At 42.9% G+C, this 27427-nt stretch overlaps 1 protein-coding gene across 1 annotated transcript in view; it reads left to right on the top strand.

Moving 5' to 3' along the window:
* The first annotated feature begins 9868 nt into the window (after positions 1 to 9868).
* RAB3B (RAB3B, member RAS oncogene family) overlaps positions 9869 to 27427 on the top strand; it is a 57862-nt gene continuing 40303 nt past the window's right edge. Inside the window, exons 1-2 of the mRNA XM_010951805.3 lie at positions 9869 to 10038; positions 18428 to 18655. Of these exons, the coding sequence (XP_010950107.1) occupies positions 18428 to 18655 (228 nt within the window). The 5' untranslated portion in view covers positions 9869 to 10038. The remainder of the gene's footprint in view (positions 10039 to 18427; positions 18656 to 27427) is intronic.

Below are 27427 nucleotides of genomic sequence, written 5' to 3' on the forward strand. Positions count from 1 at the left end.
TTCACCACACATAACATTACCTCTTCTATGTTCTAAAGTATGACTTGAAAAAGGAGTTTTCAATCTGGGGTACATGAAGACTTTACAAGAAATATATGAACACAAAAACTTCAGTGAATTGATATCCAGATCTTCATTCTCCCAAAAATGATTTCCCAGGATTCCTCGAAAAATTAAACAATTACTATATGATCCAGCAACTCTACTTCTGGGTATATATATATATATACCCAAAAGAATTGAATGCAGGGACTTGAATATAGATATTTGCACACCTATGTTCATAGGATGAAGTCTGTCTTAGCCATTTGGTAATATTGAATACTTTTCCCATAAATTGAATGAAAGACAAGTATTTGATTAAAATATACTAAGGGGGAGGATATAACTCTGGTAGAGCACATGCCTAGCATGCACAAGGTCCTGGGTTCAATCCCCAGTACCTCCATTACAAAATAAATAAACCCAATTACCTCCCCCTCAACAAAATTTTAAAAAATAAAAATAACTTTTAAAAAAAATTTAAAGGAAGAAAAATACACTTGAAGCACATGATAAATGCATTTTATCAAAGCATATTGTATTGGCAAAGATTTTCTTAGCCCTTTCTGAGGAATCTGGGTTATGCAATGTACCTCTAAGGCAAGCAAAAATGTCTGAGAGGTGGTTAATAAGTGTTTGATAAGTCTTTGTAGTATACTTTCCAGCAAATGAGAAAATAAATTACTCTAATGAATGGGTAACAAATTTTTCACAAGATAGGCGTTTTCTATATCTTCGCTTTCAACATGACTGAAGGAGGACCTAATTAAATCATTAACTGACATTTGGAAGTTTTGATGTTAGGTCACCTGTGATATTCTGGCATATAACTGAGTAAGAGTTCAAAGAGTTTGATGCTGTTGCAATAACAAAACTCCTTCTAGTCTCTTGTAATCATATAACAATTTCTTAGCACATATGTTTCCAAAAGCAGTAAGTAGTGTTAAGAAAAATTGTTCAAAACTTTTAATGTTACTGTACAGCATTGTTGTAAGAAGCCTGTACTGTTGTAACAAAGCATTACTGACTTTCTAAGAATGCAACTTAGTTTGATTTATTATTTACTATTAATAAATTACAGGCATTCTACAACTCTATGGAGTTAGATGTTAACTTATAGAAAACTAATAAGATGCAAATGATTTCTTTCCCAGGGAGAAGATAATCTCAAAATTTACAGCTTTAATGTCTTTAGGTCATTAGCCAGTTTTGTAGTGGATTTAGTATTCTTATTTCAGGGTCATTTGTCACTGACAATATACATGTATGTTTCTTATAGCCTCCTTTGAATTGGTTTAGTCACCTTGCTGTTTCATTCTAGCCATAAGTAATATTCTTCTCACAGGTACATGAATCACATTTTTAAAAAGTCATGTCACCAAGAGATGGCATTTTCAAGAAAATTTAACTTTTTATGTTTAATAATTATTAGTATTTGTAATGTTTGTTGTTTTGATTGACATGCTAATAATTCTTGTAACAATAACTGAATCTGGAAGAAAAAAATTAACACATGTTTTAGTTGAGGTTCCCCTAAAAGCAGGGCCTGAAATAAGGCCTGTAGGGGTAATACATTTTAGGAAGAGACTCTAGGGGACAGGAATGAGGGACTGGGGAGAGTGGATCACAGAAGGGAGAGCCAAAATAGGGTTTATTATTGACTGGCTACCCTACTGGTCAAGGGTTGCCCCAGAGGAGCTAATTTCCTGGAAGAACATAGACACAGAGGTGACAAAGAGCCATGGATGCAGAAAGCAAGAGATAAGGGAATGCAGTCATCTGGAAGTATCCTCAACCTCCAAATGCAGCTGGTTACCACAGCAACAGCCAAAGTAGGGGAAAGATCAAGAGATTTTTAAAGCAGGGTACACAAATTGTCTAATGTAACTTAGATTCTTATAGTCAAAGGAAATTTTGGCATTTTAATTTCAGTTAAATACATGTTTACTGTAGGGATGTATGGTATGGAGATCAATAGTCTTTTAAGCATATTAATGCATTACATTAGTTTATAAATCTGTGCACAGAGTGAAAGAAATTCAAGCTCAAGGAGAAAGAAGATGGTGTAAAATTTCCAACTGTTAAGAGCCTGTCCATGTATTAGTCTTCAGTGGATACTGTGGGTATAAGATTTCTGTGGTACTTAGGTTCTAGTGGATACACTTTTTACAGTGACATAACACCTTTTTCTAAATGTTATTGTTTACAGTACCCCAGAAACTGTGTCCTTTGCAGTTATTTAAGTGATGAAGCTTCCAGAAATCAACTAAAAGAGTCAAAGTGCATAGTTTTCAGGGGGAATATATTCGTCTTCATCCCTATCATCACCACCATGGTCTAAACCACCAGCATTTATCACCTAGACTTTTGCAGTGTAAGTTCCATCAGGGCAGGGCTTTTATCTATCTTGTTCACTTCTGTACCCTCAGCCTAATATGGAATCTGGCATGCGGTAGGCATTCAATAAATATTAACGAAGTGGCTAAATAAATGAATAGCTGTTTAGGTGATTTTCTTGCATCCATCCTTGCCCCTTCTCTAAATGTTCTCCACAGGGACTGCACTATTTATAATAGAATTCTGGTTATATGATTTCCCTGCTTGAAACTCTTCACAGCCTCTCCTCCATTACTCCCAGGATAAAGTCCAAAATCAATAATGTTGTTTAAATAGATGGTATAATTTGGATCCCATGTCTCTCTCCAGCTTCAGTACATGTTATTTTCTCATTCTATCACAAATTTGTTTTTCTCTCCATTTTCCAAAGTTCCTCATGGTATTTACACATGCTGTTCTCTCTGCTTGGAGTGTCCTTCCCCATTTTTTTGCCTAACTCGTTTTTCAAAAATCTCACCTAAATGATGCTTTGTGAAATCTTCCCTGATCATGGCACCAAAACTGCTTATTCTTTTATATCTCTCACTGCTTTTTTTTCAAGACAATGATCACAATGGTAATTAATTGATGTGGTTATTTGTGTAATGTCTGCCTTCCTCATCAGAGTGTAAGTTTTGTGAGAATGGCAACTGTATCTGTTTTACTTATCATTGTATTTCTAGTGCTCAGTACCTTCAGCCATGCCTGGTATACCATAAATGAATAATTGTTGAATTAAAGCACTGTTAATTTCCTAGGGCTGAACATTTTACTTTCACTATCTTGTACCAACGGCAAACCTAAAGCCCAGAAGTAGTAAAAGGAGGGAGTGATTATTCTCTCTAAGTAAGGATGAGATGGACAGTAGGACGAATAGGAAGGGACCTTCTCAATAAGGAGGAGTATTCAGGAAGGCACTCAATGTAGAAATAAAGGCCTGCCCAAAACCCTGAGGTAAAAACAGTTTCTCAGAACTATGTGTCATTCCATATGGCCAGAGAACAAGGACCAAGGAGATTGGTGGTGGGAAATAAATCTTGAGAGAAAAATATCTGGTTGAGTTTGTTAATGAGGTTGGATTTTATCCTACCACACAATAAACATCACTGAGTTTTCCAGTTCTTTCCTTTGTTTAGGTCTGCTTTTTCTCTTACTATCCATGGATATTTGGAAAAGTCATTTAACTTTGCTGACCTTCAGTTTCCTCTTGTTGATAGTTGATGAGAGACAAGAGATAGTGTATGGAAGGCCCTTCAGAAGATTTCTGGAATATGGTAGGTGCCTACAAAATCTCAGTTCCTTTCAGCCCCTATACTCAGGCTGATTTCAGCACCATGACGACTGGTCAGTTCTGAGAGGATGCAGTTCCCATTTAGAGCACAAGGGGGAGTATGGGACTGAACCTTTACAAAGAGTCGCAAGGCAGCCTTACAGCAGCCCTTTGCAAGCCCTCTAAAAAAGAAGAAATAGCTGTTTTTCCAAAATTAGAGAGCAACCTGACTTTTTTTTATAGATTCTAAGCAATTAGCAACTGTCCTTAAGTTCCCTAGACATGTGTTTGAAGGGAGAACTCATTGGCAAACATGATATACTTAGTTATAAGAGTTGTCAGATCCCTTAAAGCAGCTGTTACTGAATATCCTATCATGCACCCTCCAAAGTGATACATTATTGCTTTTAACTGAACTCTCTTAAGGAGCCAATGAAATATTTATCCTCCCCATTAACAGATGAGCAACCTGTGTGATCAAGAGAAGTTCAATCACATAACTAGCAAATGGTGAAAGTCGGATTGAACTTAGTTAGACCTCTCTGATTCCAAAGCTTATGTCCTTTTGATTACCTCACACTGGCTTACCTTGGAAAGCCTTGGAGTTCATTTTAATTGAAATCCCTTATTTAACAGAAATGGTTCAGAAAGAAAACTGGTCAGTCGTGAGTGATAACTGATGAGACCAAGGAGGGAATTTGTGTCCAGGATGGGCTCGTGGACACAAAGACCACTAGCCACAGACCATAGTTGAGCCCATGCCATGGCTGTGTAAACACTCTGCAAGAGGGGGAGGCTTTAGAGTTGGTCGTTTAGCCATAGTCTCACCCTAGGAGAATCTCCTGTCCTCTTTGCTGCTTAAGTGCCTCATCCCCAAAACGGGCTGACTCCTCCTCTTCCATCAGGTGTTAAATCAAACACCATTTGCTTAGAGAGGCTTTCATTCTCAAATAGCTCATCTCTCCTCGAGTCATTTTCCATCCCATCAACTTGTTGGCCTATTTCCTTAAATGTGCTCATCACCAACTGAAATTATCCTATAGATTTTGCTTCCTTATTTATTGTTTGAATCTCTTCCTAGGATTCATAACCTCCATATGATCAGGGATTCTCCTTGTGTAGTTCACATCTGTGTACTCTCTAGCCCGGAACACTGCTAAGTGTTGACACATAGTAGCAAATATTTGTGAAATGAATAAATGAATGATATAATGATGAAGACCTAGGAGCAGAGGGTGAAGGATACAAACAGGCAGATTTCAGTAAATTAGACGACTTTCCTAACAATAAGGGTTGTCCAAAAACAGAGCAGTCTACCTTCAAGGAGGTAGTCTGTCCTTCCTTGGAAGTGAGCACGGCAAGACTTTAGAAGGGGCTCCCATATTGGATTGGTGGAGAAGGACTGATTTGAGGTTCATTTGGCTCCTCAGTAAAATCTTAACTATGTTTTGAACTAAAACGCTGGCAACAGGATGCTGTCTAGTCATTGTCTGTGTTAAATTATGGACTGAGTATTCTCCATCTATTAACTAGGAAAAGAGAGACCCAGGGGTTGCGGGCGGTAGAGAGGAGGGGATTAATGGTGCTAGATTTGGCTTCTGGGCTCTGTGGGAGAGGCCTGACTGAGATGCTGATGGGCTTGCTTAAAACTGAATAAAATTAATGAAGACAATTATGAATAATCATTTCCATCTCAGTTTTATCACTGGGCTCTTGTTCTCCTTCTTTGGGACATCACACTCCTGTGGCTATTTCTCCTGTTCCCTTTCTCACAGGGAACAGCACCACCCAAGTGGGAAAGCTCTCCTAGTTGCCTCCACTTCCTTTTTCCCCATCTACATCCAATTAGTCACTAAATCTTGTCCTTTTCATCCCTTTAATGTCCCACTGCATCTCCCAGCTCAGGCTAATAATCTCTTTTGAAGTCACTGCACCAGCTTTCTCTCTGGCCTCCCTGTCCCCTGTATCTTGGGACCTCTGATCCGTCTTCCTTTGTACAGGCCGAGATCTTTCTAAAGCATAAATTTGGCCAAGTCTTCCCCCTGGAGAAAGCAGTGTAACAGCTCTACATTGTCCTGATCTATGAATTCATCATCCTCAGCATGGCCCCAGGCCTGGGCTGACCTCTGGCTCTGACTTAGCCTCCCAGCTCACTCATCACCTGCACTGTGCCCATTAGGTCTGTGCTTCTAGAGACTTACAGTCCCTGAAGTTCCCTGAAGCTTTCATATAATTTCATACCTTTGGGCCTTTGCTCCTACTGGTCCTCGCTTCCTTCTTGAGTTGAACTCTTACTTATCCTTGAAGGCTCAGCTTAAGTCTCAACTCTGCATCCCAGGACCTGCATCTCAGCATGGGGCCTTTCTAACTCTGAAGCTCTTCCCCATTGATGCATCCCACAGTGAGAAAACAGCTTTGTCTTGCTATTCACTAATGTGGCTGATTTTTGTCTTGGCTTTCCCTACTTTCAGTAGCTAAGAAATCATAGGCTACTTACTTCTTCCTCATATCCAAGATGAAATGAATCAGTTCCCATTTCATAGGTTTATTGTGAAAGTTATATGAGATAGGGAATGTGAGAAATCCTTTGTGAATATTTTTATGCTTGTTTATTCAGCAAGTGTGCCCTGACCCCTTCTAAGAATGATCCAGGAGGTACCATATTGGGTTGCAGTTCGGTCTATACCTTTGTGAACTCAGACCAGTGGATCTTACAGCCTGCTGTCCTGCAGCAGACACTGAGCGACTTGGGTTGGGTACCATTTGCTATCCACTCTGGTGTATAGCAGGTGCTCAGGAGATATTTACTTTGTGAGTAAGTGAGTGAATGAATGAGTGAGTGAATTGTATTCAAGGTAGAGGAGGAAACTGAGGTAAATGCATGGAGATGTTATGAAGCAAGTCACACTCTGGGAACCAAAAGTAGTTTAACACTGAATCTTAGGGCAAGATGGGGGAGTGTCCAGTAATGATGCTAGAGGGTAGCTGGGGCCAAACAAGAGGCCTTCTATGCATACCAAACAGATTTAAGCTAGGTTGGGAAGAGTCTTGTGCTGCAGTGTGGAGTGTGGATTACAAGAAAAGCGTGGAGGCTATCATGGGAGTAGGACCATGAGAAGGCTATGGCCATGCAGTGGAGAGTAAGGGATGGAATGGAGAGCCCTCGGAGGTAGCATGGACAGGCTTTGGTGAAGGGTTGGTAGGTTGGGCGAGGGAGAGGGAGGGGGGTGGGTGGGACCTGGGTTCTGACTATTCACATGTTGAATGCTTCCCCTGTGTGTGTGTGAGAGAGAGAGTGAGAGAGAGAGAGAGAGAGAGAGAGAGAGAGAGAGAGAGAGAGACAGAGAGAGAGAGACAGAGAGAGAGAAAGATTCTACCCCTGCTGACGGCATTTGGATCTGGAAGTGAAAATAAACCAATATAATTTGATTTGTTTTGTATTCTCTTGGGTGGTCACCTGCTGGTCAATAGGGAGGTAGCTACTGGGGGCACAAATGATACAGCCCAAATGTCAGATGTAGCCTCTTTGCCCCGTTAAGATCTAGATGCAATGAGCTTGAACCTCAAATTTCACATTTTATAACCCTTATAAGTTGGAAGACTTCCCAGAGATTTCTGCAAATTCCATGAGTACTTGTCCTCTCCTAGTCTCTGCCTCTAGTCTCCTTTTTCAACTCAGAAAAACAAAGCCCATTGCTCAATTTCCCTATTCACTCACCCTCACAACTCCCTTCTCTTAGAAAGCATACCTGAGTGTAATGGCCTTTATTGAAGGCTTGAGAGTCACAGAACATGATTACATTGTATGTGCAACAACTTTTCCCATTTAATGCATTCCAGAGCTGAAACACCCTTTGTCCACCTGTCACAGAAGGGTTTCTTCTGACCCTTTACCCATGTAGCACCTACCCTTACCCTGATTTTCTTACTCATCTTTTTCCTTTCCTCCTCCAGCTCTCCTTATCCCATCCACTTTGCCAAGTGAATTCCACATTCTTCTCCTTTTTTTTTCTTTTCTTTTTTTTTGCACAGAGCAAGTTAGTGTCTCCCTTCTCCTCTCACACTATGTATCCACACTCCTCAAGGTCCTCAGCGGGACAAAGGGACCTCTGTACATTAAGGTCTATCCTTCTCGGAGGGCAGCTGTGGTTAAAAATAGCACTTTTTCTATTATAATAACCACCGTGCTTCCTAATTATTGAGGGCTTACTATGTGCCTGACACTCTGTCAAGTGCTTTCTAGTAGCTATCTCATTTTTTTATTTGACCTTCACAACGTTATTGCTGTTTCTACAAATGAGGACGAGATGCATGTGTCAGAAAAATGAAATAATTTATGTATGCTCACACAGGAAGTAGGGGTACAGAACAAGGATTGAAAACCAAATCTGTCTGGCTCTGTGCTCTGTCCACTTAACTACATGGCCTTTCAGGAAAGAAGGAGAAAGTGATCAGAAGACCCGACTGAGGCAATGTAAACGCAATGCCATCTGTTCTCATATTGTTTCACAACTTTAAAAGGATATTATTATTTGTTATCTTATTATTCCTGTGAAGAATGAATAATCATTTTCATCACACCCATTTTGAAATGAGGGAATTAGGGTTTTGTGGAAGAAAGAGGGTGAGGATATTTGATTTCAAGAGCACAGAGGCACTAGTTCTGAGTGATTAAGAAGTTCAAGGTATGACCATGGGAGGTGACATGAGGAGGAGACCAAGAACTGAGGGACCAGGAAACTACATGGCTACTGAAAGCACCAGAAGGACGGCAGGACTGGGCTAATGAGGATGACCATGAGCCGGGAGCTGAAGTCTTCAGTGCATAAGGAACAGTTGGATGTCAGTAATGTCCTTGATGAGGCAGGGCAGAGGGTGGTATGGCTGGAGACCAAAGGAGAAGGAATTTTTGTACCAGGGTGGAAGTGGCATTGCTGACCCCACCTCCTGGTCTTGTGGATGTGCGGGGAGTGGGAAAGTGAGAAGCCTTCCTGCAGAGGGCTACGAGAGGAGTCATGGAGGAGGGTCAAGTTTCAGTAAAGGCAAAGTAACTCGAGTACTTCCTGAAGAGCAGAGGGTATAGGAGAGTTTGTTGACAAAGGAACAGAAATCTAGAGGGCACTGTGGAAAGGGCTACCAGGAGGTGGACAGTGGGAAGGTGAGGGAAAGGGAGGGAGTGGAGAAGCTCAGAATGATGAGCTGAGAGAGAAGTCAGACAACCAGAAGGGCTGTTGATTGGGTGGTTCCCCTGTCCAAAGAGACACACTGTAGATAAGGTCATAGTGGAACATGTGGTAAAAATTATTTTGGTATCTGACTCAGACCTCTAAGATGTGAGGTGGGGGAGGGGCGTGGGGAAGGATGATGATTCTAAACCAAAGCTGACAGCTGGCTCCTGGGACTTTAGGAAGACTTGAAGTCCAGGTCAGCAATGGGAGGGTGGGGTGCTTATTACTTCTTATTTCTGCTTTATCTGGCAGAGCAGGACTTCCGAATGAACGGGCAAGAACATTTTTCTCACTCCAGGCTACTGCTGGTAATGGGGAGCCATTGAAGTATTTTTGTTTTGTTTTGTTTCATCATGATTGATGGTAACATGGTGACGTTTAGAACAATCACTCAGGTTGCTAGTGTAGAGGACTGAGGAATGAAGCAAGGACTGGACTTAGTCCAGTCCAGGCAAGAAGTGATGAACCAGGGTGAGAGCATGGGAGACAGAGAGGAAGGGAAGGGATAGGATGTGTTAAGGAGGCTTTCTTACCAGACTGACAGGATGTAGCGCATGAAGAAGTGCATAGGGTAGGCAACAATGCCCAGGTTTCTGGCTTAGTTTCCACATGTAGACAGTCGTCCAGATTCTGCCTTTCTCCCTGGGCTTTTGTGAGAATGAAACGATACAGTGGACAGGAAAGTGCTTTGGAAATGGAAAAGCTAGAAACCCGTCACATCCACGTTGTCATCAAAGCTCTCTGCCACCCTAGTAAGTTCAGTCTATGGAACGAGACGTGAGAATTAAGATGAACCACGATAGTCACCCAGATATTGGGGAGCTTGTGGCCCCTAAGATACTCCGTATTCCCTATAGAAGATCCAAGCTGGGGGCGGGGCAAATACGGAGCCCGCCCCTGGGCGGGGCATGGGTGGGGCCTGGACGCGACAGTGGCCAAGCCCAGCTGCAGCGAGAACCTCAGCCCTAAGTCGCCGCTGTGGTGACCAGACCCGCCCTGACCCACCCCGCACCGCACCGCCTGGCTCCGCGAACCCGTTGCGCCTTCCGCCGCCCGCCGCCAGGTCCGGCCGTTCCGCGGCGCTTCCAGGGAGCGACCGCGCGTCTTTACCCGGAGTCCCAGGTAAGGGGCGCGTCCCGGCACCCCGCCCGGAGAGGACCTGGGACCGATTCCCGGCGCGGGGCTCTGGGGCCAGTGAGCGGGGGTTGAAAAGGAGCACTGGGCAGCGGAGAGGACGCCGAGGACAAGAAGCCAGGGGAGGCCACTAAGGAGAGGCTCCGCGGCAGTGAAGGGGCGCGTAGCCCGGGGAGGGGGCGCTGAGGGGGGTCTGCCCGGACCGTGAGGGCCGCCAGGCGGGCTTCGAGGGCAGAGGGCGGCGGGAGTGAGGGAGCTAAAAAGAGGGCGCCAGGGTTGGGGGAAAGGGTGAGCGGCCGCTGGAGCGCAGTGAGGGCTCGCTGAGGGGCGAACGCGGGGCGCTGGGGGCGGGGAAGATGGAAGGAGGGAGCTGAGAGGGGCAGTGCGGGAAGAGGCTACCCCGCGGCCGAGGGGCGGTGAACGGGGTGCGCAAGCGGGAGGACTGAGGGGAGCGAGGGCTGCGAAGGCGTGGAAGTGAGGAGCTAAGGGGGGTGGACTGGCCAGCGGGGGTCGTTTTTGAGCTGCCCAGGGGTGAGATGATGAGGGGAAGGGGCGCTGGGCAGGATGCTGGTCGGCGAGAAGGTAAAGTGTGCGTGGAGAGCTGAGAGGGAAAAGGATGGGAGTCGGAGCCCATCTGGGTGTAGGCAAGGGGAGTATCCTGAGTGGGGAAGAGGGGCGGGGCTTGGAGGTGGAAAGCTGGCGAGAAAGGGAAGGTGGGAGGCGGGGCTGGGTCTATCCGGACTGCAGAGAGGTGGGTGGGGAGCTGGTGGAGGGAGAGAGCCGGGGCCTTGGATACGGGCAGTGGACAGCTCAGTTATGTCCAGGGATGGTGGGTGGAGAGGAATAGAGCAGGGGGTCGGCAGCTGGGAGTGGAGTGACTGTCAGGGCACTTAGAGAGTTTGGGCTGGGTCAGGGTGTGGAGGAAGCCAGATGTGGGTGGTGGTGTGTGAGTGGAAAGATGATGGGGGCCCAGAGTGGAGTCCACCGGCATCCATGCACTAGCTGCGTCTGAGCTCCTCAGGAGGCTAAGGAGGGGGCACTGGCACTGGACCTTATTACACTGCCACCTAGGATCAGAGACAAGAAGAGAATCGTGGACAGACTAGTTCATCCCAGGTCGACTCTGTTCTGGAGTCCAAATGAGGGAAGAGACTTTAGGGAGGGCGAGGTGGCAGCCTCTGGAAGCTAATAGAGGTGTGGAGAGGGGTGGGAGAGGGACAGGGCCATTCATCCTAACTTCTTGGAATCTAGATGGAAAAAGGTGGGGGATGGTAAAAGGAGCTGAATGTGTGTGTGCACAGGTGGATGCCCACCTGTTCTGTGTCTGTAAAGAGAAGAAAACAATGGAAGTCCATGAAATGCCTTGTCTATGGTATTGAGAAGCCCTGGAGCTGTGTTGGCCAGAGCAAAAACATTTTACCAGAGGATGGTGGATCAGGGAAGACTTTCTGGTCATGAAGGATTTAGCTAGAAGCAGAGGAAAGTATGTTCCTATCAGAGGAAACAGTATGGAAGAAAGCAAAAATAGAAAATGATCTCCAGTCCAAGAAATAAATCTCCAGTTTCTTAAGGATTATGATATGAAGAGAGGCACCAGTAAACTTTGAGGACGTTTAAAAAGGTTTCCCCTCTAAGCTGGGACTCCTGTGGTTTCTCTTCATCTCCCCAGAGTATAGTACATGGCCTGGCACACAGTAGGCTGCTCAGTAAATGTTGATTGAATGAATAATTGAGCTGTGGTTGTGCTCTTGCCTCAGTGTCCTCATCCAAAGATGAGCAAGAATTGTTGTGAAAATCAAGTATGATAATATGGGTGAAAAGAGCTTCATAAACGGTAAAGCACTGTATAGAAGAGAGAGGCCACTGATGTCATTACACAAGTGTGCCTACAGTATGTCAGTGGTCACACCCACGGCTGTATCTTTCCAAACTGGAGAAGGAAGTGAACATTTATCAAGCATCTGTTGTATGCAAGATAGAGTGCACTGAAAACACCTGGTAGAGTGCCTGGTATTTAGTTGGTGCCAAATGGTATCTATTACAATATTGTTTCTGTGGCTCTAAGAGACCAGGAGAAACAGTGATGAGGCGGGCCAGGCTAGACTGGGCTGGTGGTGATTGATCGGTAGTGGGGAATGTTCTAAGGAAAGGTTGAATTAAAAGAGTTAGTAGAGTATGGCTTTAGGGAGGAGGTTGTATATTGTAGGGTGAGGTTCACATTGCCCAACTCCCTCCTTGTCCTCACTGATAAATGTTCCCAATAGGAAGATAGAATTACATTTATTGAGCACCTGCTATATGTCTATCTAGATGCTTTACCAACATTGACTATAATCTTCCCAACAATGCTTGTTTTACAAATGAGGAAACTGTATCTTAGTCATGTAAAATTTCTTGCAAGTTCTCACAGTTAATAAGTGACAGACCTGGAAATGAATCTAGTCTGTTTGATTTAGAACCCCAAGCTATTTCCACTATCCAGGATGACTTGGTAGAAGAAAATATGAAACACACAGACCAAAAAAATTTGAAAGGGGCTTATAAAGCACTCTCCCATATACTGGTTTTAACTCTTACAATAGTTTGCCTGGAAGTCATTTTATTAACTTATCTTATAGATAAGGAAATTGAGGCCCAGGCGTGATTTAAGATTACACAACTGCTGAGAGATCTGGGGCTCAGCCCAGGTCTCTCTGACTTAATCTTGTGCTCTTTCCATCCATTTACTTCACTACATATATTGAGTTGATCTCTTGCTGGATTTTAGGGCTCTCTTCTCTCCCTTCCTCTTTGCTGGCTAAAGTTGGTGTCTTCTTTAGGTGCTTATCAGACTGAAAGTGTTACTTGTTTTTCACATCAACCCTTGGAGGAGCCCTTTCCTTCTTTCCCCCAGCCTGGGACTAGAGATGACTTCCCTAATGGTCCCTGGGCCTTCATCTGCATTGTTAGTCATGAAGACAGTGAGCTACCCATCTCTATCATTTATGTGACTGTCAAAAAGAAAGGGGAGATTGGATTGATGCTTATCTTACAAATGCAGTTCTGCACACACCACCATGCCTGTCTACTCAGATCTGCCTCAGGCAGCTGCCTGCTGGGATGCTTTTTACCTCTCTTCCTGTCTTTGTGGCCCCTGCTTCTCTTCTGAGAAGATCCCCTTGGGGGCTTCCATCTGACCTGCCTTCCAACTGAACCTCTCGGCTTTCTGACTCCCCCTGTTCTCACACTAATTTCTGGGAAAGCTATGCTGTGTGCACATGAACAGAGGTTGACGGTATCATAATGGCAAGTGCTAGGAAAGAGATCTCAGGGTGCTGGGATGCTTCTTTACTCACCCTAAAATTATTGTAGTTTTATTTTCCCCAAGCCCAGTCCAATCTGGGAGTCATCAGATAACAGAAGTACTACCCATGATGCTCCAACTGACTTGTTGGCGTGACCGCTGACAAATCACTTTTCTTTGTGGAGCCTCAATTTTTGTGCCTGTAAGATGAAGGGGAGTGGGTCAGACCAGGAACTAAAACTATTTTCACTCTTGCCTCACTCCCTACTCTCTCACCTGTGGCAGACATAGCTAATAAAGGCAGGCACTTTCCTCACTAAGTCTACACAAGGCCACAGGTGTATTTTTTTCCACACAGTATTGGTTTGAAGCATACTTATATACATTTTCTTATTTAAAATGGACAGCAGCCTTCTGAGGTAGGTATATGATCATATCATAGATGAGGACACTGAGGTTTAGGTGACTTGTCCAAGTTCAAACATTGAGTTACTGAGAAGCTGGAATCAGGAGCGAGGCTTTTTTTTTTTTTTTTTTAATTTATTTTTAATTTATATTTTTTTGTCTTGAGGTGGTAAGTAAGTTTATTTATTTTTAGAGGGGTTACTGAACCGAGGACCTCATGCATGCTAAGCTTGTGCTCTACTGCTTGTGCTATACGCTCTTCCTATTTATTTGTTTTTAAAATTTTGTTGCGGGGGAGGTAATTAGGTTTCTTTCTTTATTTATTTAATGGAGGTACTGGAGATTGAACCCAGGATCTTGTGCATGCTAGGCATACCCTCCACCACTGAGCTGTACCCTCCCCTCCCCAGGCTTTTTGTTATGATAAATCTGCCTCTTCAAAACCCCTTCTAATTCCAGGAATCTAAGAGTGTAAACAGCTGCATCACAAAAATGAAGACCAATAATACAGCATTTACATGAATAGTCTAGCACATGACATATGCTTAATAAATGCTTATTGAAAGGTTAACATGCCTGTAAGGATTTATTCTAGGTTCACTGTTGACAGGGTGTAAGGATAGATAAAACTCAGCTGAATCCAGAAGGGGAGACAGACAGTTAATTGTAAAACAAGCTCAAATTACGGAGCCCAGATCAGGGAGAGAGGCAGTCGAACAAGGTTTGACTGCAGAAGTGAATTAAAGAAACCAGTGAATTAATATTTATCGAGTGCCTCCCATAGGTCAAGAAACCATATCAGACTATTTACATATGGTATCTGCTCACTCTATTGGTACCATAGCTTGGTGAAGTAGGTGGGGTATTTTCTCTATTTTAAGGTAAAAATGCTATGGCTTAGACAGGTAATATGACTTGCCCAAGAATTCAGCTGAGGAATAGACCAGGGATTTTGACCTTTCCTGTAATACTCATGGTACTAGGTCTAGTCTCAGCTGTTAGCTGTGAGGCCTGGGCAAATCCTCGTAATTTCTGCCCCTCGGTTCCCTTCTTGATCAAATGGGAATGATAATCTCTGTCCTTCCAATTTTAATCTCCCAGGTCTCTTTATTTAGAGGACAAAATAGGATAAATGAAATTGAGGTGAGGATCAATTCTCTGTTTCAGCAAAGTTATTCTTTGAGCAGGGGTTCCATTTCTAGGGATCTCTCCTAAGGAAATAAATAGGAAAGAGAACAAATTATGTAAAGAAATGGTCACTGCAACTTAATTTTTAATAACTAAGAACAGCAAAATAAATATACAACATTAAAGAATTGGTCATATGACACAACTATAGGATGGAATATAATGTAGTCAATTGAGATGATATTTATGAAGAATTTTAAAAGTATCAGTAAAATATTTATGATATAATGTTAAGTGAAAAGGAGCAGGATATAAAATGAAAATATGGTCTCAGCTATTAAAATATACATGGAGGATATAGACTAGAATGTGTGGCATGCTATCATTTATATATATATAATGTATATATATATACACACATATAAAGTATAAACAGACCTCTGTGCCTATATATGCAAAGACTATCTTTGAAGGATACATAAATTTTTTATGCTAAAAGTTAAGAAAATAATGCAAATTACAGGTGGTGATAAAGTAATACTTGCAAATAATAAAAATTTGAATAATTTTCAGTGTGTGTATTACTTTTTTTAAAAAAAACTAGATTACTGGTTTATTGTAAAGAGTGTAAAAGGATACAACTCAGGAACAGTCAGATGGAAGAGATGCTTTGGGCAGGGTTTGGGGAAAGGGGGTCTTGGGGCTTCCATGCCCTTTGTAGGTGTGCCACCCTCTGTGTGCTCACCAACCTGGAAGATCTCCCCACCCCTTTGGTTAGGGTTTTTTATGAAGACTTCATTACTGTCAGCATGATTGATGAAATCATTGGCTATTAGTTATCAAGTTAATCTCCAGCCCCTCTTCCAACCTCAGAGGTTAGGGGTGGTGCTGAAAGTTCCAACCCTCTAATCAGGTGGTTGGTTCCTCTGGCAGCCAGCACCCACACTGACGCTATCCTGGAGCCCCAGCCACCAGTTATCTCAGTAGCGTACAAGACACTTATCATCTGTACTTCCAAAGGTTTTAGGAGCTCTGCCTGGAACCAGGTACCCAGACCAAATACATATCTTTTATTATATCACAGTATCACAGTCCTCAATAAATGGCAACTGTTATATGGTTATTGTCACCATCATATCTCTCATAGGAAATAGCAAATGCTCAACAAATATTTGCTGGTAATCTTAAGGCCCAGGCAAATTATGATGTATTGCCTTTTAAATTAACAAACAATAAGATATAATTTCAAAATAAATGGCACTTTGTTGCATGAAAAAATAAAGGAGGAAATATACTTCAAATGTTAATGGCAGTTTCTGAGTGGACGGGATGTCTGGTAATTTAAAATTTTCTTTTTTACACTTGTGTTTTTTCTTAACTTTTTATAATGAATATATACTTGCAAAAAAATTTTCTCTTGTCAACAAAGATGACTAGCAGCAGAATGGAAGATGGCGCGAGGTCGTCGTGATTGCTTCCCTTGTTTTAGACAGAAAAAACCATAATTCCTCTGAGTTGCCAATTCTTGACATAGATTCTGAATCTTGTACCATGAGAAACTGAAAAATCAGGGCTATGAGACCATTTGAACAGGCCATTGCTCCCCTCCAATCTTACCTTCTTCTTCCATGTAAATGCTGTCTCAGTATCTCAGTGTCCTGGGCCTGTTCCACACCTGCCTAGTGAGCCTTGTCATGGGACAGATTGATAGAGGATTGGGGCCGTGGGTCTCAGATAAAGGCTTGAGAGCTGAGAGAAAAGAGAAAGAAGAGAGGCCACTGGTGGCTAGTGGTGGCATATTTAAGGAAGTATCCTTAAAGGCTGCTAATAATCTCACATATGTCTTGGACTTTCTTTAAGAGAGCTTTTAACCTTCTGCATTTGTCAGTTTCTTGTCTTTACAGCTCACCTGAGAGGCCCAGAGAGACAAATCCATTAGTCTCACTCTCTTTTCCTTTGAGGAAAAAAACCAGTAGTTCCTAAAGAGGGTGACACTCTGGATGTTATCGCACGTTAGGACTGTCCTCCCACCCTCCTCTGAATGCTCACCCAGCCCACCGGACTCCCCACTGCTGAGCAGAAGGAGTGATTGCAGGTGGAGAAGCAGAGCACTTGAGCTAGTAAGATGTCGATGAAGCAGCAAAATAAAATAAAACGAAAAAGCACATAAGACATCGGGGCCAAGTGCTTAATAATGGCGTTCAGATCCAAGGCATTCTAGGAAAGGAGAGTATGGTGATAGGTCTGAGAGGGCTGGGGTCTCAGGGAAGGTCTGGCACATCATAAACACTTGCTGAATGACTCAATGAGCAAATGAGTAAATAAATAAAGGATTTAGGCTTTGAAGGATTTGGAATAATAATGACTTATGTTCATACCTGTGTGGGATTTACCAGCTTCTTAAGGTCTTACTCCTTGTTATCTCATTTAAGTCCTGTAACAGCCCTGTGAGTAAAGTAGGCCAGAGATTGTTCTCCCCATTTTCCAGATGATGTGATTGGGCCACAGAGTGGTGATGTGACTTTCATGAATTCAGCACACATTTGCTAAGTGCTGATTATATACTAGGAGTTGTGCTAGAAGCTAGAGATGCAGAAATGAAGTACGTTGTCTCAGATGCTTGATCTAAAGGGGGAGCTGGAATAGTCAACAGCTCTGAAATGATGCACGTGCTGTTAGAGTGTTCTGGGAACACAGGGGCAGGAGTACATGCTTCTGCCCTACACAGGGGAGGTGAGACTTCATTTGCATCTACAAGGTTGAATAGGAGTTTATTAGGAGGAGAAGAGTGTTGTAGGCAGAAAGAAAGAAACATATCTAAAGGGACACAGGCAAGAAATAACATGGCATATTTGGAGTAAAGTGTAATTTGGTATAAAAGTAGCACAGGTTGGTAGGGAGAAGTCTTAGGGGAAGATAAAGTTTAGAGCATTTTTTCTTTGGTTAGTTGGTTCTTTGTCAAGTTGAGCAGTTTGGGCTTGATCTTTAGAGCTATGGGAGCCATAAAAGTTTTCCAGACAGGGGAATGATAGCCCTGTACTGGGCCTTTCCTGGAATGTTCAAGTTTCTGCTGTTTTGGCCCTCCCCCCCCCCCCCCCCGCCTCAAAACTCAGCTTAGGAGCTGCCTTCTACAGAAGACTTTCCCTGACCACCATGCCTCCAGAATGGGTTAGATGCTGCTTGTGGGCTTCCTCAGCCAAGACTTCCCTCTTATTGATGGCTTCGTTACTCTGTATTTACGGGCTTTTTAACTCTAATCTTTGGCTACTCTGAGGTCAGACACCATGTCTAATTCATATTTGTATTCCCCATGCCCAGCACAGGGTTTGACCTAGAACAACATGCTCAGTAAATATTTGCTGAAGGAATGAATGGGAGGAGCTGGGTTCCACCCCAATCCTAAGACAACATTTGGGGCAGGTGCAGTGATGGGGTGATTCTGAGTAGTGTGTGTTTCCTCGGTGATGCTGAGGTGGGGAGTGAGTGTGTGAATGGTGGTGTGACCATTCAAAGATAGGCACTGGAGGTGTTTTCCCAAGTGACCACAGGTTTTCCCTGCAGATGGCTTCAGTGACTGATGGTAAAGCTGGAGTCAAAGATGCTTCTGATCAGAATTTTGACTACATGTTCAAGCTGCTCATCATCGGCAACAGCAGTGTTGGCAAAACTTCCTTCCTCTTCCGCTATGCTGATGATACCTTCACCCCGGCCTTCGTCAGCACCGTGGGCATTGACTTTAAGGTGAAGACAGTCTACCGCCATGAGAAGCGAGTGAAGCTGCAGATTTGGGTGAGTCCTGGGCATCTTGGGCAGGATTGTCCCGAGAGGTGACTCGTTTGCTAGTACAAGGGCTGGGAGGTGGGGCCAGTTTAGAACTTCTGAGTCTTATGACAGTAGGCACTGGTGCTTTGTAGATCTGGCCCCTGGACTGCCCCTTGCTGGTTTTATACAAGTTTGCTCTCCTTTAGGGGCTTAGTTGCTTCTGCTGCTTAACTGTCCAAGAGGCTATATCTTGGCTTATACAGATGAGTGAGCAAGAATCTGGGCTTTGGAGTTACTTACCTGGATTCAAATTCTAGATCTGCCATTTACTACTCATGGAATCTTGATTAAATTACTTAACCTCTCTGGTCCACACTTTCGTCTTTGGGGATTATTATAGCATCTACATCTTGGGGCTGTTGGGTGCTTAGCATAGTTCCTGGAACATAATAAATGCACAATAAATTTTAGCTACTGTATTTATAATCTGTTGCTGTGTAATCACTTCACAACTTGGTGGCTTAAACAACAATAATAATTCATTAACACACATTTCTATGGATCAAACATTTGGGAGTGGCTCGGTTTCTGGCGTGTTTCTATGACGTTGCTGCCAGATGTTGGCTTGGGTTGCAGTCATCTGAAGGCTTGAGTGGGCCTGGAGGATTCCCTCCCAAGATGGTGTACTCATATATATGTCTGATACTGGCTGTTAGCAGGAGTCTTCCTTCCTTCTGTGTGACTCTCTCAACAGAGATTCTTAAGTGTCTTCATGCCATGACCGCTAGCTTCCCCCAGGGGCAGAGATCCAAGAAACCAAACAGGAAGTGGCAGTATCTCTTATTCTTAGCCTTACAGTATTCTATTAGTCATTGATTCAATGTAAGAGGAAGCTACACAAGAGTACAAATCCTGGGAGGTGAGGATCCTTGGGGACCTTCTTGGAAACTGACCACCCCAGCTATTATTATTGGTGTTTACCAGGGATACTAATAAAATACATACATATTTGAGATAATATAGGAACATGTAGATCATATACTGTTCAGTAATGAATTAGCAGTGGGATTGAACATTTTGAAAATTTGTGATTTAAAGTATTCAAAACATGTATTATTTATTATCAATCCATTCAACACTAATACATTGTGCATATATGTTATTAGTATAGTCTATATACAGTACTTTTTTTCTTACAAATTATTTCCATGTATTAGTATTATCTCACAGTTACCCTCGTGAGACAGATATTCAGGAAGTAATTAACCTCCCTTAGGTTGACCACACAGCTACAAAGTGAAATTCCAGTTTAGATCTTCTGCTTCCAAATATGTGCTCTTTTCTCTACCTGTGTGTGTTAGGTCTTATAGAGCCCATATTTCCACTTGAGATCATGTTAAGCATTAATTTATATAGAGATAAAAGTTCATTTTTTTAATTTAGTCTCTATTATAAGCATTGAGGAATCATAAATTGTAAAAATTCAAGAAGCTATGCAGACCATTTAGTTCATTGGTTCTAGAAGTGTGGTCTCCAGATCAGCGGCAACAGTATCACCTGGGGAATTTGAAATACATGTTCTCAGCTTCCTTCTCAGACCCACTGAATCAAGAACTCTGGAGTATGGCCCAACAATCTGTGTTATAAGAAGCCTGCCAGGTGGTTTTGACGTAGGCTAAAATTGAAGAACCACTGATTTAGTTTAACTACCTCCTGGTGAGAATCAATAAGCATTTATTAAGTGCCTGTTATGTGCTGAGTACTTCCATTTGTATAATCTGACATCTTCCTTGCAGCCAATGCATAGAGGGGGTTGAAAGCAAGGGATATTTGGGGCACAGTGAGCAACACGGTGAAACTGGAGCAAGGCTGTGAAAGAGCAGGGAGGGGTTGCTGAGAGAGAAATCTGCTGGAGAGGCCGCTTAGGGGTCATGGAGACCTTGTACAACAAATAGAAGATTCTTGACATGGGCCAGAGGGTACATGCCTGATTATTTCTTAGGGAATTGGAGAAACTACTAGGGTTCAATCCTATCCATGAATATGAAATAAATGTTTACTAATATTTGCTATATGGATTGACATGGATGCCTTCATTTGATCTCCACATTAGATGGTCACATATCCTACACTTGAAAAATCTTCAGGTGGGAGGAAACATTCTGCCCTTCTAGTGGGTTGGCAGTAGTGGCTCCCTCACTCTTTTATTCACTTTCAGCCCACTGTGAGCTTTTGCTGCTTTCCTGTGCTTAGTTAAGTGAATTTATTGATTATATTACATAATTTTCACTAAATGAACCTCATGATGTGTATGTGGCTTTAAAAGAGTCTTGCAAAGAAACCTCTGATTGAAAACTATACTAATTATAGTGAGCCCAAGTAATCTGTCCTCACTTGCTGTTTCTCTGACACCTAGCACAAGTTCATTGTCAGTCATATTTCGAGGGAAAATCAATGACAATCTAATTAGATCTGATCTAGTCAATCACATTACTTTTGCTAAAAAAAAAAAAAATTAGCAAAGGGTTTTCTTTGTGCATGTGTGCATATATGCTTTTTTGTAGCAAAACTTCTTTTAAAAAAAATCTGTACTGTTCATAAATGCATTAAAATGTAAAAATTTAAATATTTACATCATTTTAATGTATTTAATATCTTTTGTGTACAGAAGTATCTATATAATCTAAGTAAATATACAAATATTGTGAGTGCTATGCCTACATTTTTCTTACAGGCGTATAAATTTGGAGGCCACTACCATAGACATTGGGGAGCCGTAGGTGGGTTTTAACAAAGTCAGATTTTCATTTTAGAAAAAATTTCTGGCTTCAGTCTAGGGGGTAGGTGGATGTGAGGGAAAACAAGTGTATTTGTCTGCTCAGGCTACCATAATAAAAAAAAAAAGCACAAATTAGATGGCTTAAAACAACAGAAACTTATTTTCTCACAATTCTGGAAAGTGAAAGTCGAAGATCAAGGTGCCAGCAGGATTGATGTCTGGTGAGAGCTCTCCCCTTGGGTTGCAGCCTTCTTGCCGCGTGCTCACATGGCCTTTCCTTAGTGCTTACACGTGGAGAGTGAGCTGGCTCTCTGGAGTCTCCTCTTACAAGGACACTAACCCTGTCAGATCAGGGCCCCACCCTATGACCTCAGTTAACCTTAATGACTTCCTTCCAGTCTCCATCTCCAAATATAACCACCCTGGGGGTTAGGGCTTCAACATTTGGATTTTGGGAAGACACAAACATTTGGTACATAACACTGAGACAATGACAAAGTGACATAAGGGATGAAAATGAGGAGAGAGATTTAGGACTAGAATTTACAGAATTTGATGACCAACTAATTGTATATGGAGAGGAAAGAACACATCTCTTCTAATACATATATCTTTTCACACATATTTACTTCTGTAAAAGTTTTGTGATTTTAAGTTGTGTGAGCTTTGGTAAGTCACTTCACTTCTATATATAGGTAATATCCTGAACTGCAAATATCTCACAAGTTTGTGGAGGTGGGGGCTATGTGGGATAACATGTTATTGTGCCTGGCACATATTAGGAATACAATAAATGTTAGGTCTATCCTTCCTCTGCTCCGGATCCACATGCAAAGTGTTCCTTCCCAAGATTTCCCACCAGTGGTTCCAAAAGTGCTAAAACGGCATCCAAGGATTCACTAGCACCGTATGAAGTGTTCAGTTAAATTTCTCAAGCTCATTTCATCTCTCCCAGGGGATTTCAGAAAGCCATTGTCAGGGTGGAAGGTGGAAAGGGAAGAAGAGGAAGTTATGAGCATCGCTGAGCAGGACCATTCATAAAAGGGGTTTCTATCATCTCTGGGAGATGATGAGGGTATTGGTAGTGTCTTGTTCCCTGGGGTCCCTCAACACTAGATCCCTGAGAGCTCCCCTCTGTTTCCTGAGAGGTTAATTATTATGAAATAATTTTACTGGGGAGGTGGAGGGAGGGGAGAAGTCTCATTAATAGAGAGCAAGAGCACGCACTGGTGGGGAGGGAGGGAGACTTAGTTACTCCACAGCAACAGACCTGACTGGAGGCCACTTACTGCTTAGGCGCTGGTTGCCAGGCAACCCCTGGAGACCTGTGGGAAGAGAAGAGCGGGAGAAGGCCTTCCACTCCCTCCATGTGGGGCCCATCGCAGGGGCTGCTGGGTCTGGTGCTGGCCAAGGGAAGAATCTGGGGGTCTGTGGGAGGATTAAACTGACCCAGGACTCCAGTCCTGGGTCCCAGTCCTGGCTTCGCCCTGTAGTGCAGTCATGATCTGGAGTAACCTTTCTCCTCCATGGGCCTATTTCTCCAACTGTCAAGTGGAGAAAATAATCCTTGCTCTTCTTGCTTCATGGTGATGTTGTGAAGATCCGGTGAGAACATGGAAAGGAAAGCCTAATCAGCGGGACTATGGATGTTGCCAGCCATGTGAATTCTCCTTGTATGAAGAGTTTACTTCTTTTATGACCCAGGGAGGTAGTTATCTTTTTAAAGAATAGGTGGTTGAGCCTAGAGACGTCAAGTTACCTGTGCAGAGCCAAACAGTAGACTTCATTCTTTCATTCATTCAATAGACATTTGTCTGGTGCTCACACTATGCCAGGCATTGTGCTATCTGTGGGGAAACACTCTCCCTGGTCTCCTGGAGTTTGCACTATAGTGGGGGAGATAAATAGACACCAAGTACGTGAGTGGAAAATATTTAATTTCATCTGTGGAAAGGGCCCTGCAGGAAAAAAAAATAGACTTGTTTCGAACTCAAGCACTGGAATTCAGAGCTCAGGAACCACTGAGCTGTGACTTAGGTCTCATCCCTGGGCTTGCAGCTGGGATTCAGGCTCAATTCTATTCACAATTTAAAAGGCTGATGGCCTTCTGCACACCAGCTCACTCCAGGCCTGGTCTTTGTCAGGGGACATGGTGGCAGGGGCCTCCATTGTGGAAGGACAGAGTGTCCTCCTTCTTACTCCCACCAGTGGGGCTTTTTTTGTGACCTGCTTGTCAAGAAGACTTTATAGATAGGAGTGTCTCATGTGTCTGGGGTTACTTGTGTAAAGACGGGGGAATGGACTGGCTGTCCTATCATTTATCTATCAAGAGTTCAAGAACCCTGAGTTTTGTGAAGGATTTAGAGGCCACAGTTCTCCCTCCTGGACTTGTCCTGGTATTGCTGTTCTCCATCCTCTTTCTTTCTCTGCAGCTTTCTGCTCTGAAACCCTCAGTCACTATAATGCTATGCGTATTCACTCTTCTACTTGTTTTATTGTGTTGGTGATGATTTTAAAAAGACAATGTGCATAAAGCATCAGTATAATCCTTGACATGGAGTACACACTAAACAAAAATAGTTTTTATTAAAGTTCTAGGGAGATCAAGAAATGATACTCATTTTCTTCCCCGCTTAACTCTGTAACCATTTGAGAGATAGATGCAATAGAGAGATGGGAAGTAATGTGACAACCTTCTTACTGATAAAAGCTAGGATGAAGCACATGGCCCAAGTCTTCAGGAAGGTGGAGCTTGCTAATACTTCACTCTGGAATCAGGTAGACGAAGAGACCCAAGCACAGGCTGACATGAGTGGCTAGCTACAATTAGCTCCTACAACATGCACCCAGGGTCAAAGTCCGTGTGGTCCAGGCTTACTAATGCTTAAAGCCTAGAACATCCCATCCAAGTCTATAGTAGAAGCTTCTCTCTCCATGGACAATCTTCTTCATGGAGGGGGAAAGGAGGGTCCCTTCTCCAACAGTTCTTTTTATAATTGAAGAAATAGAAGTGAGCATTATCTCCAAAGAGAGGTTAGGCACAATAATGAAATCTGGGGAAAATAGGAGGAGTCTTAAGAGATTTCCTGGAAATCCTAAATTCCACAGTGGTGAGAGTGACTCCTTGCATAACTAGGAGCTGAGAACAATAAGACCAGGGTGAGACGGGCTGTTGGGCAGTTGGCTAGATTCACTCACTTTCCAACTACCTTATTCCCACATAGCTGCCTCAGTGAAATTTAGGTTACCACATGGTTTTGGAATCACTTATAAATATTAAAACTGGTGAATATTAAATCTGAGAATGTCAAAGACCTGTTATCTTAGGACCAATAATATACAATAAAATGTGATGGAGCTTAGGCATGTGGCAAAAGGCCATACCAGAAGCCCAGACTAAGGATTGTGGCTCTTGAGCGGTCATTTAACAAATATTTACTGTTCTAGACAACAGGGATAGAGAAATTAACATGAATATGATATATTCTCTGCTCTCCAGGAACTAGTGAGACTGAATTTACCTCTGAGCTCCAAAAGGGAAATAAAATGAGTAGCATAGTTCTCTTATTCTGTTAAGGGAAACAAACCAGGACACCAAGAGAGGTTGACTTTCCCCTCAAATTTAAGAATATATAATAATGGATTATGATACCAAGACTGGACAGCTGTCTAATGGGCATCTCTATTTGTTTCCTATTGCTGCCTTAAAACAGCACGTATTTATCATCCTAGAGATCTGAAGATCAGAAGTTCAAAATCGGTGTCACTGGGTTAAAAATTAAGGTGTTGGCAGATCTGTGTTCCTTCTGGAGAGAATCCATTAAGTTGTCTTTGCCAGCTTCTAGCGGCTACCTTCATGCCTTTGCTCGGCGCCCCTTGCTCCATCTTCAAAGCCAGCAGTGTAACATCTTTCCACCTCATTCTGTCTCTGACCTTCCTGCCTTTCTATTATAAGGACCCATATGACTACCTTGGGCTCACCTGAATGATCCAGGATAAGATTCCCATCTCCAACCTTAATTTAATCACACTTGCAAAGTCCCTTTTGCCATGCAAGATAACATATTCACAGGTCTGGGGATTAAGACATGGATATCTTTGGGGGACCATTATTCTGACTGCCACAGCATCTATTAATAACATGGGAAAGATCTAATATGAATTCCCCCTATTTTTCAAAGCTCTAATTCAAGTTCTCTCTTCTCTGATGACAGCCCCCTCTGCTAACTCCTTGAAAACAGGTACTGTCTGTGTTTTAGGTTCAGACTTTCTGCTGAGAATGCTTGTCATCTTGTTAGGTGCCAACAAGACTATGAGCTTGGAGCTTATTACATCTCAGTGTCATTTTGGACATGGGAGATTGTAGTCCAGAGAGAGACAGGACTTTACTAAGGGGTAATTCCAGTGCTCCTCCCACCATCTTCAGGAAGGTGATATCTGGTCACCAGAGCATCATGGGGACCTGCAGAGAGACCAAGTCAGCACAGAAGAGGCTGGAGGCTGAACAGGGGCACTAGGGCTCTGACAGGTCCCTGTGGCTCCAGAAATATGGAGACACTTGCTGAGTACAACATCCTGTACTTAGCTCTTATGATAATCAGAATTGATTTTTCTAGGCAGCAAGTTTCCTGGTGTGGCTGCAGAGACATGTTGATACTTTCATCTTCCCAAAGCTGGTAGGAACCAGCTGCTAGGGAGGTTTAATCTGATTTTTAAAATCACAACAAAGACTATGGGAAGTCAAATCAGAATTGCAGGCATAGTCCGCCTTTGTAATTTGCAAATGAATGAACAGCAATCCTGATTGGTTATTCAAGGGGCTTCTGCGCTTTTGGGCCACCACTGCCTTCCCTCCACCTAAACTGGTGTGGAAGAAAAAGAAATGACCTATAATGAATTTGCACATTCATTCATTCAATAAACATGTGTCTCGTACGTATTACATGCCAGATACTGTCATAATAGGGCAAATAAACAGCTCCAATACAATATAAATGATATAAAGGGATGGAGAAAGTGCTGTAGGAACACAGGGAAAGGAGATGCTATCTCTGCCTAGGAGAATTACTTTAGGCTTCACAAAGGAGGGGATATCTGAACTGGGTTGTAGCAAATGAGGAAGAATTTTTCAAGTTAATGTTGTGGAAGATCTTTACAAGCAGAAGAAAAGACATTTGCAAAATCAGGATAGCTTTCAAAGACCCATTAATGTGCCTGGCGGTGGTAGGCTCTACAGAGACTGGTGAGGCAAAATCCCTGCCTCTAAGGGAGCACTCAGGATAGTAAGAGAGATATAACATGTACACAAATAGCGTTGATGCTACAGATATGAATGATGCCTTGAGAGGTACAGAAAGTTTTGAGGGAGTTCAGAGAGGAAGTGCTCCCTCTAAGCTTGAGAGCATCAGAGAAGGCTCCATGGAGGATGTAGCTTTATGTTAGTGAAAGTTGGCTCTGCAGATAATAATGTCCTCAGAGGCACAGCCCTTTATCTCATTCATCCAGCTCTGCAGTCCAGGCTGATCTCAGTTTTTGCAGCATGTGGTCAGGAGCACAGCCTTTGGAGCAAGCCAGATCTGTGCTCCAAACCCACTTCTGCCCCTGTCACCTCCTTCAAGTCCCATTACATCCTTGTACTTCACTTTCTTCTTTCTAAAATAAGAATAAGTTTAGTAACCACCACATAGTGTTGAGAGAATGAAAAAAGATAATGCTTAGTCTAGTAGCTGGTACATAGTAAATGATCCTTAATTGGTAAACTTTATTATTATTAACTCTGTTGCTCTCAAGGGTTGATTTGTGGCAACCAGGAGTCTGAATGTGATCTGAGCTAGACTCTGCATCCTTTTTAGGAATTGATGAACATTTACCTGAATTCTTTCTCTGAGTCTTGAGCTGGGTTTATAGTGGTTGGTGGCTGATCCCTTTGGCAGAGCCCTGCCCCAGATGGCACATGCAATACAACTGGGGAGAGAAAACAATTCAGAAAGCCGTAAAGAGCTAAAACGTGTGGTGCTGAG

This window comes from Camelus bactrianus, chromosome 13 (assembly GCF_048773025.1).
Source record: "Camelus bactrianus isolate YW-2024 breed Bactrian camel chromosome 13, ASM4877302v1, whole genome shotgun sequence".
Taxonomy (NCBI): domain Eukaryota; kingdom Metazoa; phylum Chordata; class Mammalia; order Artiodactyla; family Camelidae; genus Camelus; species Camelus bactrianus.